This window comes from Equus asinus, chromosome 28 (assembly GCF_041296235.1).
Source record: "Equus asinus isolate D_3611 breed Donkey chromosome 28, EquAss-T2T_v2, whole genome shotgun sequence".
Lineage (NCBI taxonomy): Eukaryota > Metazoa > Chordata > Mammalia > Perissodactyla > Equidae > Equus > Equus asinus.
In genome coordinates, this window is record NC_091817.1 from 39,251,633 (window position 1) to 39,269,805 (window position 18,173).

General features: G+C 44.4%; 1 protein-coding gene across 12 annotated transcripts in view; it reads right to left on the reverse strand.

The window, feature by feature from the left end:
- ADAT1 (adenosine deaminase tRNA specific 1) overlaps nucleotides 1-15,532 on the reverse strand; it is a 39,332-nt gene extending 23,800 nt beyond the window's left edge. The window contains exons 1-9 of one of the 12 annotated variants that reach the window (XM_044761357.2): nucleotides 15,385-15,447; nucleotides 14,510-14,658; nucleotides 12,631-12,821; nucleotides 12,265-12,333; nucleotides 11,290-11,344; nucleotides 10,732-10,862; nucleotides 7,042-7,645; nucleotides 5,134-5,279; nucleotides 4,521-4,620 (exon numbers count right to left, since the gene is read on the reverse strand). In XM_044761357.2, the coding sequence (XP_044617292.1) occupies nucleotides 4,521-4,620; nucleotides 5,134-5,279; nucleotides 7,042-7,645; nucleotides 10,732-10,862; nucleotides 11,290-11,344; nucleotides 12,265-12,333; nucleotides 12,631-12,799 (1,274 nt within the window). In that variant the 5' untranslated portion in view covers nucleotides 12,800-12,821; nucleotides 14,510-14,658; nucleotides 15,385-15,447. The other 11 variants (XM_044761353.2, XM_070500482.1, XM_014847399.3 and 8 more) reach the window with 11 other exon arrangements.
- Between the last annotated feature and the right edge of the window lie 2,641 nt (nucleotides 15,533-18,173).

Sequence of the window (18,173 nt, forward strand, 5' to 3'; positions counted from 1 at the left end):
CCTCCTCTTTTTGCTGAGGAAGACTGGCCCTGAGCTAACATCCAGGCCTATCTTCCTCTACTTTATATGTGGGGCGCCTATCACAGCATGGCTTGATGAGCAGTGCCATGTCTGCACCCGAGATCTGAACCAGAGGACCCCAGGCCACTGAAGCAGAACGTGCGCACTTAACCACTGCGTCACTGGGCCGGCCCCTCATATTCCTCCCAGTTCTAAAGGAGGTCCCAGGATGCCAGCACTCAGGAATACACAGTGAGAAAAACCTGCTTTCTCCCCAGCAGCTGCTGCTCTTTTGAATGAAAGTAACTCTGGCTCTTTCACACATGATCTGAAGCTTCATCTGACGACTGAAGAGGAAACCAGTCCTAACAAGGTGTCTATCAAGCCCTGCACCACGCTCTTCTCATTCAATTCTCATAGTATTTCTGTGTGACAGATACTGTCAGTTACCCTTGCTTTATAGCTGGGGAAACAGAGGCTCAGAGAGGTACAGGGATCTGCCCAAGTTCACACAACTGGTGAGAAAGGGGCCAAGAAATTAAACACTGGTCTCTTGAACTACACAGCTCCTGCTCTTTCCACCATGTACTTCCCCCTGTATGGCATTTGCCTTCCAAATGAAGAGACATCCACAATGTGTCAGGACCTCAGATCTCTACTCCAATGTCCTCATTTTACAGATATGAACACACTGAGACGCGGAGAGCAAGTGGACTTGTCCAAAGTCACCCAGATAACTGGAGACAGAGCCAGGGTCAGAAGATGATGCACTCTCAATCACACAGAAAGCAGTGACATATTGGGACAAGCTGGAGAAAAGCACCGGAGGAATTTGGAGAAAAGATGGTAATTTTGAGCCAGAAGGCAGCAGTAGCTGAACTGGGCTTTTATTTTTTGGTGAGCAAGATTGTCCCTGAGCTAACATCTCTTGTCAACCTTCCTCTTTTTGCTTGAGGAAGGTTGTCCCTGAGATAACATCTGTGCCAGTCTTCCTCCACTTTGTATGTGGGATGCCACCACGGCATGGTTTGATGAATGGTATGCAGGTCTGTGCCTAGGATCCAAACCCATGAACCCTAGGCCACCAAAGCGGAGCATACGACCTTAACCACTATGCCACTGGGCCGGCCCTGAGCAGAGCCTTTCAAGTAAAAGAAGGTGTGGATTCATACTGAAGAAAAGCATTTAGACCTGAGTAAAGTAGCAAATGGAAGCCACAGTAAGGTGGGTGGGGCCAGTATGAACTGCTGTTGGTCTGTCACTAACAGGAAAAACAGGGTTCAGCAGGAAATGTGGTTCCTGTCCCCATGACTTGCTCTACTCACAAATCCTGGTCTGTGGCTAACAGTTGGTCCTTTACAGGTGTAAACAGAGGTTAGAGGTCAGGAAGGCCCTTGGGGAAAAACTGGTCCAAAAATCTCTACCCCCGACAATTTCGTAAATATTACTCAATTCAACATCCTAGGCCACCAGGAGACAGGCTGAGTCTGCCATTTAGGCTATTTGAACCCTGGTTAGTGGCTGTAATGAAGAAAACATTTTTTTTAAAGTCTGAAAAGATGTAAGTTGTTCTTGTTTGTGTTGAGGCAGACAAATAAGCATGTCAAAAAGAAAAGAAACAAGTCCATCTGTGAACTTTAATTACAACACAACTTTTTATAAGGGTGTAATAAGAAATGGAAAAGCAACTTAGAATGAAAAGGACTACCTTAAATTGTGGGAGTCCTACAACAGTCACTCAGTGGCAACTCAATCCAGACTGAGATGGAAATACCTTTGGTGGAGAGGCTGCTCCCCCACAGCCCCTCCCCTCTCACCCTCAGGCAGCCCACCTGTGGCTCAGTGGGAGGGAAAAGCAGAGTGGGTGAGATCGGCTGAGCAAGAGAAGAACCAGCAAGACAGATGTGATGTGTGAACCTCCAAACACACAAGGATGAAACCCGAGTCCAGTGGCCCACAAGCTCTATACTTCAGTAAAAGCCAATCTGAAGACACAAACTCCTATTTCCATGGTGCCCTTTTCACCAGTCCAAACCACTGTGGAGCTTCATAAACAATTCTTAGGTTCCAACCTTGACCTACTAAACCAGAATCCCAAGAGGCAAGGCCCAAGCAAGTGTTCTTTTTAAAATCTCCCAGGTGAAAGAGTAGTCTTTCCCAAAAAAGGTGCTGGAACAACTGGATACCCACATGGAAAAGAATGAAGTTGGATCCCCACCTCACACCTTACAGAAAAATTAACTCAAAATGGATCAAAGTCCTAAACATAAGAGCTAAAACTACAAAATTATTAGAAGAAAGCACAGAGTAAATCTTTGTGACTTTGGATTAGGCAATGGTTTCTTAGATATGACACCAAAAGCACAAGTCACCAAAGAACAAAACAGATAAAATGGGCTTCATCAAAATTTAAAACTTTTGTGCTCGAAAGGACACCGTCGAGAAGTGAAAAGACAACCCATAGAACTGACGAAAATATTTGCAAATTTGTATCTGATAAAGGACTAGTATCCAGAGTATATAAAAAGAAATCTTGAAACTCAACACAACCTACTGAATGGGAGAAAATATTTGCAAATCATATATCTGATAAGGGGTTAATATCCAAAATATATAAAGAACTCATAGAACTCAACAGCAAAAAAACAATCCAATTAAAAAATGGGCAGGGGATCTGAATAGACATTTTTCCAAAGAAGACATACAGATGGCCAACAGGTACATGAAAAGATGCTCAACATCCCTAATCATCAGGGAAATACAAATCAAAACCACAATGAGATATTGCCTCACACCTGTTAGAACGGCTATTATCAAAAAGACAAGAAATAAGTGTTGGAGAGGATGTGGAGAAAAGAGAACCTGTGCACTGTTGGGGGGAATATAAATTGGTGCCACCACTATAGAAAACAGTATGGAGGGTCCCACAAAATTAAAATAGAACTGCCACATGATCTAGCAATTTCACTTCTGGGTATTTATCTGAAGAAAACAAAAACACTAAGTCAAAAAGATATATTTTGGGCCAGCCCAGTGGCACAGCGGTTAAGTGCACACATTCTGCTTTGGTGGCCCGGGATTCACTGGTTCGGATTCCGGGTGCGGACATGGCTCTACTTGGCAAGCCATGCTGTGGTAGGCGTCCCACATAGAAAGTAGAGGAAGATGGGCAGGGATGTTAGCTCAGGGCCAGTCTTCCTCAGCAAAAAGAGGAGGATTGGCAGCAGTTAGCTCAGGGCTAATCTTCCTCAAAAAAAGAAAAGATATATGATCCACGCGCCCCCGCCCCCGCATGTTCATTGCAGCATTATTTACAATAGCCAAGATATGGAAACAATGTAAGTATCTACTGACAGATGAATGGATAAAGTAAAACGTGATATATATATATATATACACACACACATACATACACACAATGGAATATTATTTAGCCATAAAAAATGAGGAAATTCTGCCATTTGCTACAACATGGATGGACTTTGAAGGCATTATGGTAAGTGAAATAAATCAGACAGAAAAAGACAAATTCCATATGATCCCACTTATATGTGGAATCTAAAAAACAAACAAACAAAAACCCCAAAAAGCGAAGCTCATAGATACAGAGAACAGACTGGTGGTTGCCAGAGGTGGGGGGTGGGGGTGCAAATGGGTAAAGGGAGTCAAAAGGTACAAACTTCCAGTTATCAAATAAATAAAGCATGGGGATATAATGTATAGCATGGTGACTATAGTTAATAATATAAAATATCTGAAAATTTCTAAGAGAATAAGTCCTAAAAGTTCTCATCACAAGGACAAAAAATTCTGTAACTATGTACAGTGATGGATGTTAACTAGACTTATTGTGGTAATCATTTCACAATATACACAAATATCCAATCACTATGTTGTACACCTGAAACTAACATAATGTTGTATGTCAATTATACCTCACCAAAAAGAAGATATACAAAGGGCTAATAAGTATATGAAAAGATGCTCAGCAACTTTAGTTTTTAGGAAATGAAAATCAAAACCCCAGTGAGACAGCACTTCACACCCACTAGAATGGCTACAATAAAAAAGATAGACAATAGTAAGTGTTGTAAAGGATATAAGGTCATTTAAACTTTCATACATTGCTAGTGGGAGTTTAAAATAGGCAGACGCTAATCAAAACTGGCAGTTCCTCCAAAAGTTAAATGTAAGATTATCATATGACTCAGCAATTCTACTTGGGCACACCCAAGAGAACTGAAAACATATGATCACCCAAAAGCTTGTATACAGATGTTCATAGCAGCATAATTCATTATTCAGAAGGCCACATATTATATGATTCCATTTATATGAAATGTCCAACATAGATAAATCCATGGAGATAGAAAGTAAATTAGGGAGGGAGAGGGAGGAGTGGGGAGTGACAGCTATGGGTACAGGATTTTCTTTTTGGGGTGATGAAGATATCCTGGAATTAGACAGTGGTGAGACGTGAGTGCGCAGCCAACATCTCCTTCTGCCCCAATATGCTGTACCTGGCCTGAAGGCTTTGGATTCCTTTCTTTGTTGTTCCCTGCGGAAAGCCATTGGCAGTGACATCTAATGGCTGCTCAGGAACTGCACTCCAGCTGATGGCTATGAAAAGATAAGATTCTGGGGTTAAAACTGTTCAGTTTTCTGTAAATGCCAGAGATGTTTTAATAAAGATATTTCCCTGCCCCTGCAGACCTGGATGAGAGCTGGATATGACGTCAGAGACCAGGATTGCCACTCTGACCCTTGGCCTCCGGAGTACAATAATATAAAGTGATTCAGGATTCATCATCATAGTTAACACTCACTGAATATTTATTATATGCTGGACACAGAGTGAATGCATGAAACAGAATTTCTCATTTAAACCTCATAACAACCCTGACAAATAAACGATAGACTTATCTGAAGATGAAGAAACAGAGGTCAAGAGAGGGTAAGTAAGTTGCCCAGGGTCACATAGAGCATGAACTTGACCTAGTGTGGATGTCTCCCAAGCCCACACTATTGACCAGTCAAGTGGTAAAGTGCCTCCCGAGGCTGGGAGCATGCAGCCTCTCCCGGCCACTCCCCGGTCCGGGGACGAGCTATTCCCCGGGAACCTGGATCCCTTACCTGCCCCACAAGGAACAAGTCGGCCTGGGCCGTCAGCTCTTTTCACCTGCACTGCGCAGCGGCTCTGTTCAAACAGTAAACCTGACTGCTGTATTTTCACTTCTTGAACTGCAAAGCCTTTGGGTAAAGCCGAGATGTTGTGACACCTAAATGTGAGGGAAATTGCATTCAGTAAGGAGCACTCCTAGAGAAAGAGTATCTAGGACTGTCCATCACATTACTGCTGCTGAGTCTCAGTGGGAGGCAAAGGCCTTAGGAGGTGTGTAGATTTCTTTCTTTCTTTATTTATTAGAGGGGTTCCAGGAGGGCGTGACAGAATAGAATCTAGATCCTACAAACCTATGGCTGGAGGAAGATCCCTTCCCACCACTCTGAAGAGAGAACTCTATGAATTGAGTCACCATCCATCAGTGATTTCAATAACACTAAACTTCATCCCGATACCAGCTTGGAAAGATTTGAAAATCTTAAGCAGAAATATTACTTTGTAGGCACCTGCTTCCTAGGGAATCCTTCAAACACACCAGAAACCAAAATTATCTTATAGTGTTAAAACTTCCTTTCTTTCTCTTGTATCTTTCACACAAACTAGATGCCAACACGATGCTGGTCTGGAACTAAACACACAGCAACGGAAAGTCTCAGAACTGGGAAAACACAGAAAAGTCTTAGGGACAGTGCCTTTCTCCCCCCTAATATCTTTATTGAGATACAGTTTATATAGCATAAAATTCACCCATTTAAAGTGTGTCATTCAATGGTTTTTTAGCATATTCAGAGAATTTTGCAACCATCACCACCATCTAAGTTTATAACATTTTCATCACCCCAAAAAGACACCCCACACCTAATTAGCAGTCACTCTCCAGCTCCTGGCAACCACTAATCTTTCTGTCACTATGGATTTCCCCATTTTGGACATTTCATGACATGAAATCATAATTTATAGGTAGCTTCTTTCACTTAGCATAATGGTTTCAAGGTTCACCCATGCTGTAGCATGTATCCATGCTACATCCACATCCTTCCTTTTTGTGGGTGAGTAATATTCCATTGTATGGATCTACCACCTTTTGTTTATCCACTCACCAGCTGATGGATGTTTTGGTTGTTTCACTTTTTGGCTATTATGACTAACGCTGCCATAAACATTCACTTGCAAGTTTTCATGTGGATGCATGTTTTCATTTCTCTTGGGTATGTACCCAGCAGTGGAATTACTGAATATTATCCTGGGGCTGCTTCCTGGAGTCGGCTTCAGGAGTGGTGTATTTGACATGGGCCCCTTCCCCTGCCCATGGCTTCACCTACTCTCAGTTACTGCAGCATTAATCAGGGTTGGATGCCTTCTTTATGGAGACCACGCTTGAGTGGTCATCTTTTGTCTTTTATCTTTTTAAAAATTAAAACTAATGTTAGAAGGTTTTTAAAAATTATAATAGCAATATATTTACACTGTAGGAAAATTAGAAAATATAACAATCACTAAGAAGATAAAACCACCCATAATACCACAACTCAGAGGTAATCATACCGATACCTTGGTATATATCCTCCTACAATTTTTTCTATGTGCATACATACTTTAAGACCAAAATGAGCTCATTTTACCTTCTAAGTTGCTCTTTAAACATCATGAGCATCTTTTCATATTAAATATTCATCAATATTATTTTTAGGAAAAATCTACTGCTGGCCATTTCAGTTGTTTCTTTTTCTCCTTTTAAAATGACTACACACAAAGCTAAATGTTTGAGCACTTTTTAAAATTATTTCCCTGGGCCAAACTTCTAGCAGTGGAACTGCTGGATCAAAACGTATGGATATTTTTAAGGCTCTTTGGACATACCCTCAGACTGCCTCCTGGGAAGGCTGTTCCAATTGAGCCCTCCCACCCTGCCGTCTCACCTCCCAGTCAGTGCTCTCTGCATGGCCTCCTGGCTGTATGGGCACTTCCCAATGACCACAGCCGACAGGTAGATGGGCTCTTCTAGGAAGTGCATCAACAGTGCCCCTTGGCATCCGAGGACATTCCACCGTGCCAACTTGTCACTGCAGGACATGGAGGAAGTCCTGTCTCCCCGGCCTGGCTTCACTCGGAGCAGCCCTACCTGGTGATATGCAGCACCAGGCTTTCCTGAGTCTCCAGCTTCTCCGGGCACACACTTGGCTCCTGTTCTGTAAACGTCTACCACTTTGGCACCACTGGGGGCCATTCCAGTGACAGTGGCCAGTTCCTCTGTGGTGAGATTACATCTGCTGACACTTGGCGGGTCTGGGCTGCTTTCCTGATTGCCAAAACTCTGATGGTGAGCCACACCATCTGGAGTCCCAGGCTCAAGCCTCATCTTTTTGGTCACAGGACTGTCCGGGTCTTCACATTTCCTTTTATCTTCAGGAGCTTCCAGGTTACCACTGGCTTTTACTGATGGGTTATTGGCCCAATTTCTACTGACAGGACAGCAAGGCTGATCTTCAAACTCAAGCATCGGAATAATGGAGGCATCTCCACCTGCAGGAGAAGGAACGCCTTAAACCACTGGTTCTCAAAGTGAGCTCCTGGACCAGCCATATCAGCATTCTTTAGGAACTTGTTAGAAATGCATTCTTGGGACCCCCAGTTGATCTACTGAATCAGAAACTCTGGAAGTGGTACCCAACAGTCTGTGTTTTAACAAGCTCTCCAGCTGATTCTGATGCAAGCTCAAGTTTGAGAACCACTGCCTTAAACAAAGTTTAATTCTATTCTCCCAGCTGACCTGAGACGAATAAAGAACACTTGCCCAAATTTCCCTAATAAGAATCCCAATAAGAATCCAGGGTTCTTGTTGAAAACCCTATCCTAGACCCAGTGAGTTAGACTCTCTGGGGTGGGGAGGGGGTCTAGAAAACAGAATATTTTAACAGAGCCTAGATAATTCTTATCATAGGAAGTTTTCGAAACATCAGTTTAGACCAGGGTTTCTCAACCTCCACATTATTGACATTTTGGTCCAGATAATTCTTTGCTGTGGGGGCTGTCCTGTATATTATAGGATGGTTAGCAGCATCCCTGGTCTCCACCTACTAGATACCAACAGCACCCCCAAGTCTGACCATGAAAAATGTCTCCAGATGTTGCCAAATGTCCCTTGGGAAGCAAAATCATCCTGAGTTGAGAACCACTGGTTTAGAATAAGCACGGTTTCCCAAGTGCATTTCGTGGACTGTTATGCCATAAGATGTCTTCGAAAACAAAAGTGGGTGGTTGATTTCATGGTTAAGTAAATTTGGCAAGCAATGCTCACAATGTCCTCATCTTGGAAATTTTGCGCATATCCTCACAGTAAAGACTTTGCAATAAATTACAGAACTGGTGTGTCCCCATGCTGGTTTAGAGATTTCTGACCTACTCTGTGCTTACAGGGAATCAAAGAAAACCAGAGGTCAGTAAAACACACAGCTTCCCCTTGAGAAGGGAGCTACTTCTTCAAATACTAACCTCATGTGTGTCACTTTTCTAAAGTGTGTAAATAATACATCTGTAGTCTTTATAACCTAAGAGTGGGAAAGGCAGGAGATGTAGAAGTGGGAGTGTTGCCAGAGAGGCCGGCTGGCAGACTTTCAGGGACCTCACAAGGTGACAGGACCTTTGGAGAACTCACTGGGGCCCACCTCCCACTCTGGAGGCTTGGAGATTTGATCTTGACGGATGCTTGAACTCGAGAAGCTGACTCATGCTAATAAAACTCACAAGTAAGAGTCTGAAGTAACTAACCCAGGCACTAAATTATCAATTAGTAATGAGGAATAAATGCCAAGGGAGACAGATAGTCACATTCTTTAGGTAGTGTTCTTTCTTCCTGCAGACAAATCATGTGGACAGCACATTTTAAAAGATTACCCATGAGCCAGGGGAGTTAGATCACTGGCTCTAGATTTTGATTTCACGGACCAGTAAAATTTCCAGAAGATTTTAAGATCAACAGAAGGGTGTCAACTTTTTATTCCATCAAGTAAGATCTTTAAAGATCCTAACTACTATTATTAAAAAAAAGATAAAAATCTCTAACCTTTTCATGGAAAGATATTAGCTTTTTGAAAAACTCACTGCATAGTCCTGATTCTTCTCACCTGGCCATGGACCTGTACGCTCTCACAGGGCAGTGCCAGCCTGTGGACCACTGTTTATGTAGTTTGATTAGGTAGTCAGGCTAGCAGTGGTCCTCAGACGCATCTGTTTTCACAATAAGGCTGCATCTGCCACTGGGATCAGCCAGGCCTTGGCTACTTAAAGTGCAGTCCACAGACCAACACCACTGGCATCACTAGAGTTGGTCAGAAACGCAGAACCGTAGGTTCCACCCTAGACCCACTGAATTTGAATCTGCATTTCAACAACATCCCTCGGTGATTCATATGCATATTACAGTTTGAGAAGCACTGAGTTAGGAAATGTCCTTTGGTCCTTGGACTAGGGCACCCACTGCTAAGAACAGAGCATGGATGAGCCCTGCCTACCTATGTCATTTTTCTGACCTTTGACTCTTTTTTTTCTTTGAGGAAGATTAGCCCTGAGCTAACATCTGCTGCCAATCTTCCTCTTTTTGCTGAGGAAGACTGGCCCTGAGCTAACATCCGTGCCCATCTTCCTCTACTTTCTATGTGGGATGCCTACCACAGCATGGCTTGTCAAGCGGTACCAGGTCCACACCCGGGATTTCAACTGGTGAACCCCAGGACTCCGAAGTGGAATGTGCGCATTTAACCGCTGTGCCACTGGGCCGGCCCCTCACCTTTGACTCTTAACCCACTCTTTTCTGATAGACTTACTCTCTCAAAAATATTACATTTTTGATTTGAGTTATGATCAAGTCTTGACAGCTATTCTGTCTCATTACAGTGATTACCTATCTCTGTTCTAATTGCATGTATTAAAGTTTAATACTCACAGGACTATCTTATATCCTTCTTTCAAAGGTTTTAGGGTGAGGAGATTTTACTACCATCCCTGAGCTGTTGTCTACAAAGGGTAGAAATTCTTCTCAATTTCCAAGACAGAAAAACAGTGGATAAAAACGATCCCCCAGTTTAGGCCTGGTCTTCCTGCCTAATGCAACCACAGCATCCGAACAGCCACTTAAAACTCATCAAAATTTACTTTAACTAACCATGACTGTCTACATTCCCTAAAAGGCTCTATGAAGGTAAGCAAGGGGCTTGTCTTATTCATTGCTATATACCCAGCGTGTGCCTGACAAATAGAAAATATTTGTTGAATGAATGAAATAGGTTTCAAGATAAATTCCTACAGAACTCAGGGCTTTGGACTTCTAAGCCCTATTGTTGGTTTCAGAACTTGTGGGGTTTTATCTTTAAGCTTCCCAGTCCTGAGTGGGAACTGAGAACTGAATAATGGTATGAGTGAGGCTCTCCCTGCCCCCTCACCTTTCCTTGGTAGAGAAGTGGTTAGGCACGCTGGCCTGTTCATAGAAAGGCATTGTCATCAGTTGTAGCTACACTTCAGCCGGAAGTGCCTTTTATCTTTTAATCTATCGATAAGACAAACATAAGGAAGTAGACAATGTACCATTAATCCAAAGGCTTGAATATACTTACAGGGTGTATGGCTGGAGAAAAACACAAACAAGAGGTCTGGTCTGAGTTTCCACAGTCCTCTCCGAGTTCCTGGGACAAAGATGCTATCCTCCTTCAGGGCGGCTGCTAAGTGGAGCTGATGCAGAAGGTACCTAATGGGGGCAGGATTTAGAAGGAACAACCAATCTCTGTAGTAAAGGGAGACTCTGCCTGGGTGATAAGAAAGAAACAGTTACTGCAGACTGGTGATTTGGAATTATGAGAATGATCTAGACCAGTGATTCTCCAAGTGTGGTCCTTGAACATCGGGAATTTGTTAGAAATGTGCAACTTCTCCCACTCCACCCTGGACCTGCTGAATCATAATCTCTGGGAGTGGGCCTAGTAATCTGGGTTTTAGCAAACCCTCTAGGTGATTCTGATATGCACTCAAGCATGAGAACCACTGTCTAGACCAGTGCTATTCAAAGTGTAGGTGACAGGGCGACATCATCAGTATTACTTGGGAGCTTATCAGAAATGCAAATTCTGGGGTCCCCACCCCAGGCTAAATCAGATTCTCTGGGGATGTGGCTTTACCTTTGGAAACTCCTTCTGGCTATGATCTCAGCATGGCTATCATTGAGGATGTCTCCTGCGGCAAAGACAGCACACTAGTGAAGACATATGGAACCTCAAGAGGCCCTGGTTCCTCGCAGCAGAACAAAGCAGTTGCCCCAGCACCCAGGACAGCCATGTAGCTCCTGGAGGGCATTGCCAGAAAGCATCACAATCTTTAAAGGCAGAGCATTTACAGCAGGGTTTCCTTAACTTAGCACTATTGACATTTTGGGTTGGAAAATTCTTTGTGGTGGGGGTCTGTCCTGTGCATTGTAGGATGTTTAGCAGCATTCCTGGCCTCTTCTCACTAGAGGCCAGCAGCATACTCCCCTCCCCTGAGTTGTGACAACTAAAAATATCTCCAGATATTGCCAAATGTCACCTGGGGGGTAAAATCTCCCCTAGCTGAGAACTACTGATTTATAGCGGAGTCTTTATCTGGAGATCTTTTGTACCCTAGTGTGCGTTCATGGTGATACAATTCCACCAAATTCAGTCCATAGTGTCCCAGAAGAGCTCCCTCATATACAGGAGGCAAGGCTAGTATAACAGAGGAAGCAAACTCCAGGAAGACGTGAAGATGCCAAATCTCTAAGGGATTTCCATTTTCTTTTTGGTGCAAAAATCTCCATTTAACTCAAGATTGCTTTCTGGGGCTTCAGATATAATGTGGAAGAGCTAAGCCCAGGGAACTTCCAGCTTGAGCATGAAAATACTGGCCAACTTTCAATCCACTCAGAAAGCATGTTCCTGGCGGCCTTTGTTTCCACAATTTATTTCCATTCTTTAAAAGAATTCTGTCTTTCCAACTGGAGCGACAGTCAGTGGGAATAGAAAGGTCAGCCACCTCAGCAATATGGCCCCACCGTCCTGAGGTGGAGAGGAAAGGGCACCGTGGACACCAGTTCCTAAAGTTCCCTAGACAGACAATGTTTAGACCCCATCTGGGCTTACCACTCTTCCTCATTTTGGACTGGCCTATGCATTTCGTTCCTGTTCCCATTGAGACAACTTCCTTCGTCACTGAGGGGAAAAGAACGAATCGTTAAGTGAGCTTTCAGAATCTGCACATTCCCCAGTCCTCAGCTTTAATAAGTCTGCACATTCCTCCAGAGCATGCCCATGGGCTGACCCAACTGAGAACCGCAGGTCCAGCCTGGCCATCTCTCGGCACCAGAAGTACTGCGCCACCTGGCGGAGAGCAGGGGAACATGCCCAACATTGCAGTTTACACCTGGCCACGACTGTCCCTGCACAGCCATGTATAATTCTACCATCTTTGACAGGAAGCAGGAGTGTTCCAAGGACAGAACGTCTTACCTTGTGCTGGTTTGTCAGGAGAGTTGCAGGCCTGGTCAGCTGCAGGCTGTATCTTCACCATGGCTGCTAGTAAAGTCCACTCACGGTTGGGCTCAGGTTTCCCTTGCTTGGGCAGCCTGAGCCCATAGTGCTCGTAACACAGCCGCGCAATCTCATCTGCGGTCCACATGGTTTGAGCTGCTGCTGAGGCCCTGATCAAAAACCACAACCATCAGAAGTACACAAAGGAGAACCAGTGCAAGATGCTACAACTTTGTGCCAGTGCTTCACCAGGCTTTCAGATACGGCCCAACCGTGTTCACACTGAGGTTTCTCTATCTGGAACTCTGGGGGTCATTTTCTCTTACTACCTCCCTGCCCCCTTTTCATCTTTAAGATCAAAGAAGTCCCAAATCTCACCAACCTCAGAAGATACCCTATTTCTTCAAGCTGTTTTTCTGTTTGTTTGTTTGTTTTTAATGTTGGATATCTGACATGTTTCTAATGAATCTGAACCTACCACTCAGAACGAAAGCACATGAGAGGGAAGCATCCTTGCTACTCTACTTTTCATTTGGAAATAGCACCTACAGGGCTGCAGACCTCAGCTGGCCTTGGGCAGACTCTCCACACACAAGGATTATCTTTCCAGGTAGATGTTCTTTTCCACCCTCTTTTCCAGATGTTTTACTCTTCTCTCTCCCCAACACCAGATTGGTTCTTTATTTCCTTCTAGTAAATCTCCACTGATGCCCCCATCAGGAAGGCAACCCTTTAATTTCTGCTATAACGTTTTATGACACAGAGGGGAGAAGCGACAGAGCCCGGAAGTTTTTCACCAGTCATGTCTTCTCCTCAAAGGAGCTGTGCTGAAGAGTGTGGGTTTTGGAGTTACTCTTTCTGGGTTCTAATCCTGGCTTTGCTACAGATTAACTGTGTGATATTGTGTAGATTACTCAATCTCTCTGTGTCTGTTTCTTCATCTGTTAAAACACGGATAACAGTAGTATTTAATTCATGGGCCTACTGTGAGGATTAAATAATATTTATTAAAAAGCAATTGCTACAATGTTGAGCATAATGTCAACTATGATTAATATTACAGAAAAGAACATTTGATTTTCCTGGTTGATTTCCCTTGAGCTCCTTGGGGGGCAGGGGGACTGTAATGGGCACGGAAAGCCATGAATAAAAAACCACTAAGCAGATCAGGTCCAAAAGTGGCCTAGGATACTTTGTTAGAAACTCTCTCCCTAGACTCTACTGATGTTCGCTCAATGACCTCATTTCGACTCAAATGTATAAAAAGCTTCTTAGTAGAAAATGAGATCATATGGTGATGGATATAGCTAGATGTTTAAAACACAGAGGCTTTACTGAGCCCCAATGCATGTAACTTCTGAAAACTGGTATTTCTACAATGAGCCCCCTGCACTGTGTTAAATTAATTAAACAAAGACGTCATCAGACTGATGTGGCTCTAAAGCCTTGGCCACCTATGTAAGCAAACCAAGATGGAAACTTGTAAATGCCTCAAGGTTACAAAATCAAAATGCTAAGGACAACCAGTCACAGCCAGACAACTAGGCTTCAAACTATAGCCAATTAAGTAATTTCCTTCCTTGCTTCTGCACTTTCTCTGTGTCTTTCTCCTGGCTCCTATCTCCGGAGAGCTCCCAGCCACTTCTGGTTTGGTGCTGCCCGATTGGAATCGATTTATGCTCAAATAAACTCTTTACAAAATCTTAATATGCCTCACTTTATCTTTTAACTGTTCCGACGTGCAGGCCTGTTATTGCAATAAATGGTCACGGCAAATCAGACCAAATCAGTGATTTAAAACAAGAATCTGGCAGGAACTCACATAAACCGTGACTTTAAAGTCAGAGAACCAGCATACGTCTTGAGTCTCTTGGAGCAAAAGAAAAGCGGGGGAGGGAGATCCTGGAATCCTCCTGGAATCCTCCGTTTGCAAGGGATCTCTATCTCATTTCTAGGGGGGCGTCACAAGGCAGTATATTGTATGAAGGCAGATACTGTGGCACCAACCTGAAATTAAACCAGAGGCACACATCACAGACCATAACAGCCAAGGAAGACAGAACTTGCCATAATAAACGGTGCCTCCCTAAGACGAGGCAGCCCAGAACTGTATCGTCACCTCATTCCCGTAGCTGAGTCTGGAAGAGCGTGCACAATAGTTGAAATGAATGTTTTGCTATGCTGGGTCCACTAAAACTCAAATCTCTTAGATCTTGAATAACTTCATATGCAACAATAGCTCAGCGAAACAGGGATTCCTTTGCCCACAAAATCGCACGTTGTAATAGTTGCGAAAAGCTTAAGGACACACTTCTTTTTCAAGGAAAGTTAAGGGAGGTCGGCTGCCCGGGGAGAAAAGGCTTTAGCGGTGTCGGAAGGTGAGACTACTTCGCTCAGGCGCCCGCATCATACCCTCCGCAGCACAGCAGCGTGCCGGCTCCAGAGGCGGGGGGTGGGGCCCGCTCGGCAGGGTACAGGTGAGCGAGGACCACACGCCCCGCGCGCGCCCGCGGCGAGAGCGCTCCACGCGGCGCATATTGGCGTTTCCACGGAAGGAGTGGCACTTTCCCACGGGACACACCTGGGAGAGGCGCCGTCCTCACAACCTCTTCCTATACAAACCGGGCTCAGGAAAGTCAGACAGAGGGCATCCCTCCCAGGATTCCCAGGCCTCCCTCACTTGCGGCCCCTAGGCCCCGCGACCCCACCGCCTCACGGACGCACCCCTCCCACCTCCACAACGTGCGCCCCCGGAGGAAGCGAGCAGAACCCGCGCTCGAAGCGGACGTGACGTCACGGTGGCCGATCTTCCAGGCACCGCCCCCAGAGGCGCGCAGTGCACGCTGGCTGTTGTAGTCCTTCAGGGGGCGTAGCCGGGGGTGATGCGGCTGCTTGCGGTCATGCAGCCTCCCGCGCTGTACCTGGGCACCGGTGAAAAGGGTGGGTGCAAGCTGACTCCCAGGTAAGATATGATTCAAATAGAATGATGTGTCTTACTAGTCTGAGCTTCTGTCTAAAACAGCGCTATCCAATAGAAATATAATTCGAGCCAGATATGTAGTTTAAAATTTTCTAATAGCTACATTTTAAAAAGTCAAAAGAAATAGGTGAAATTATTTTTAATCATATATTTTATTTAACTCCTCAATAGCTCCGTGCGCCTAGTGGCTACCGTGTTGGACAGCGTGGGTCTAAAACCTTAAGACTGCCAGAAATAGGTAACATAGCAGTCTGGATAGTTCAGGAGCCTATACTATCCAGCAATTGTATACCTCAATTCCTAAAGATGAGAGAATTCACTTTTGTTACTCCTCAAAAGTTAGAGGAGACAGAAGTGCAGCTTACTTGACCCCATACTTCTCTCTAGTTCAGAGGAGAAGAGCCAAAGGCCTCCTCAAGCCTAAGAACCCTGCTCCTCATTCCTAACATCTTTAATCTGCAGCTGACTCCCTCTTCTGTCTTTAAAGAAGCAGTAATCCTGGTGGAGAAATTAACCTCTTCCAAGGTTATCTCAGGAATTGATACCACCATCAGTCAAGTTGCATAAACTAAAAAATGAGTCACCTTCCTAGTCATTTCCCTTCCCTTAACCCCCACAATATGTTACCAAGTCCTGTTGATCTTACTTCCTATCTCTTGAATCCATCCACTTCTCTCCACTTCCACAGCAACACCCTAGTCCCAGCCACTATCATCTCCCTCTTGGATTGCTATGCTAACCTCTGGACTTTCACTTTTTCTTACCCAACTCAAATACTTTTTCACAGAGTAGCCAGACTGATGTTTTCAAAACACAAATATGATGTCATGCCCCTGCTTAAATAGTGGCTTCCCAGCACTCTTAAAATACAAAATCCCATAGCAAGGCTCACAGCTCTGTGTGACCAGCCCCCTCCTGCCTCAAATGCTGTCATATTTCTTTGGGTTTCTGTACACTAGTGTCACTGGCCTTCTCTGTGCTCTTTCCTACCTCAGGGCCTTTGTGCTCTTTGCCACACATGGGAAGCCCTTCCTCCCCTTCTTTGACTAGTTAGTGCTCTATCTTCCTTCAGGTCTCAGATCTAATGTCCTCAGAGAAACTTCCTTAACTAGGTCTGTTACAGTTTCTCAATAATCCCATAGACATCTCCTTCAAAGCATTTACCAGAGCTGCCATTTTATAGTGTTTTGAGTAATTTATTAAATATCTATTTTCCTTACAAGTCTAGAAGCTTGATGAAGTTGGGAACATGCCTTTCTGTTCGCCCCAGTACGGCAGTTAGCAAATTGCGAGCCTTCAACTCTTTGAGGCAATGAGGACTTTATAATCCTTTTCCTTTTAGCTTTCATCCTCTTTGTCATTTTTCCCTCCAAATCCCACAAAGTTGTCTACTGCTGCTCTAGTTCATCTGTATCTCCAGCCTCCTTGAGGCCAGACAGCTGGCTTCTGTCCTCTTCTACTAAACAGCTATTTAGAGGTCACCTGTGACCTCATTAATCCACGTTGCCTTTTCAGTGGTCCACATTGACAGTACAGTGTTGCTTGAAGTTCAGTCCCTTATCTTGACCCTATTCCCTCTCCCCTGGTGAGAGGATTGTTTTCATTTTAGTAATATCACCTTGCTGAAGGATGTGCCATATGGAAGTGTTTCTTTTGAAAAACCACCTGGTCATCTACCACCACTGCCAAGTGCTCCTGGAGTGTATGCTGAAACACCAGCAAGGGGTGGAGATGCTCAACATTCTCTGAAGCAGTTCCCAGTTAGATAATCTGGCACGCTTAGATCCTTTCCCCAGCTACAGCAGCAGAAAGCTGCTCTGTCAAAGTAGACTGGCAACACCCAAACTGGGACGCTTGCAGATGTTTTGCTGAAGCGCAAAAGACAAGTCCTTTGTTGGATGACTCATAGGAAGGTTCCCCCAGCTGCCTCCCTGTGTCAGGGATCAGGCGCTCCCCTGTAACAGCAGGCCCTCAGCCATACCCATGTTATTCTCAGCCTAGTCAAACTGAGCTGAAGATGAGGAAACTCCAGGCTATTCAACATCCTACTTACTATTCCCACTGTGTCTAAGAGGCATGTCAAATTTAGTATGTTCAAAACCAAACAACCCACCTTCCCTCTCAAACCTTCACTTCCTCAGTTTTTTCCATCTTGGTAAATGACAACTGTACTTTTCAGTTGCTCCAGCCCCAAACCTTTAAATCATTTTTTACTGCTTTTTCTCCCAACCCAGATGTCATCAGCAAGTTCTGTTGACCTCAGGAACACTGGCAAAGTCAAAAGACTTGTAACCATCTCCATCAGTTTAAACCACTCAAGTCTAAGCCGTCATCTCTCCCTAGCCAACTGCAACAGCGTAATTGGTCTCCCCGTTTTCACTGTTGCCCTCCACATGCTAACTAGGACAATCTTTAAAAAAAAAAACTCTGCTCAAAACCCACCAATGGCTTCCCATCTCACTCATAATAAAATATACACTCCTCTGCATGGCTTACAGGGGCCTGTGTGACCAGGCCCCTCACTGACCTTTACTCCCCCCCT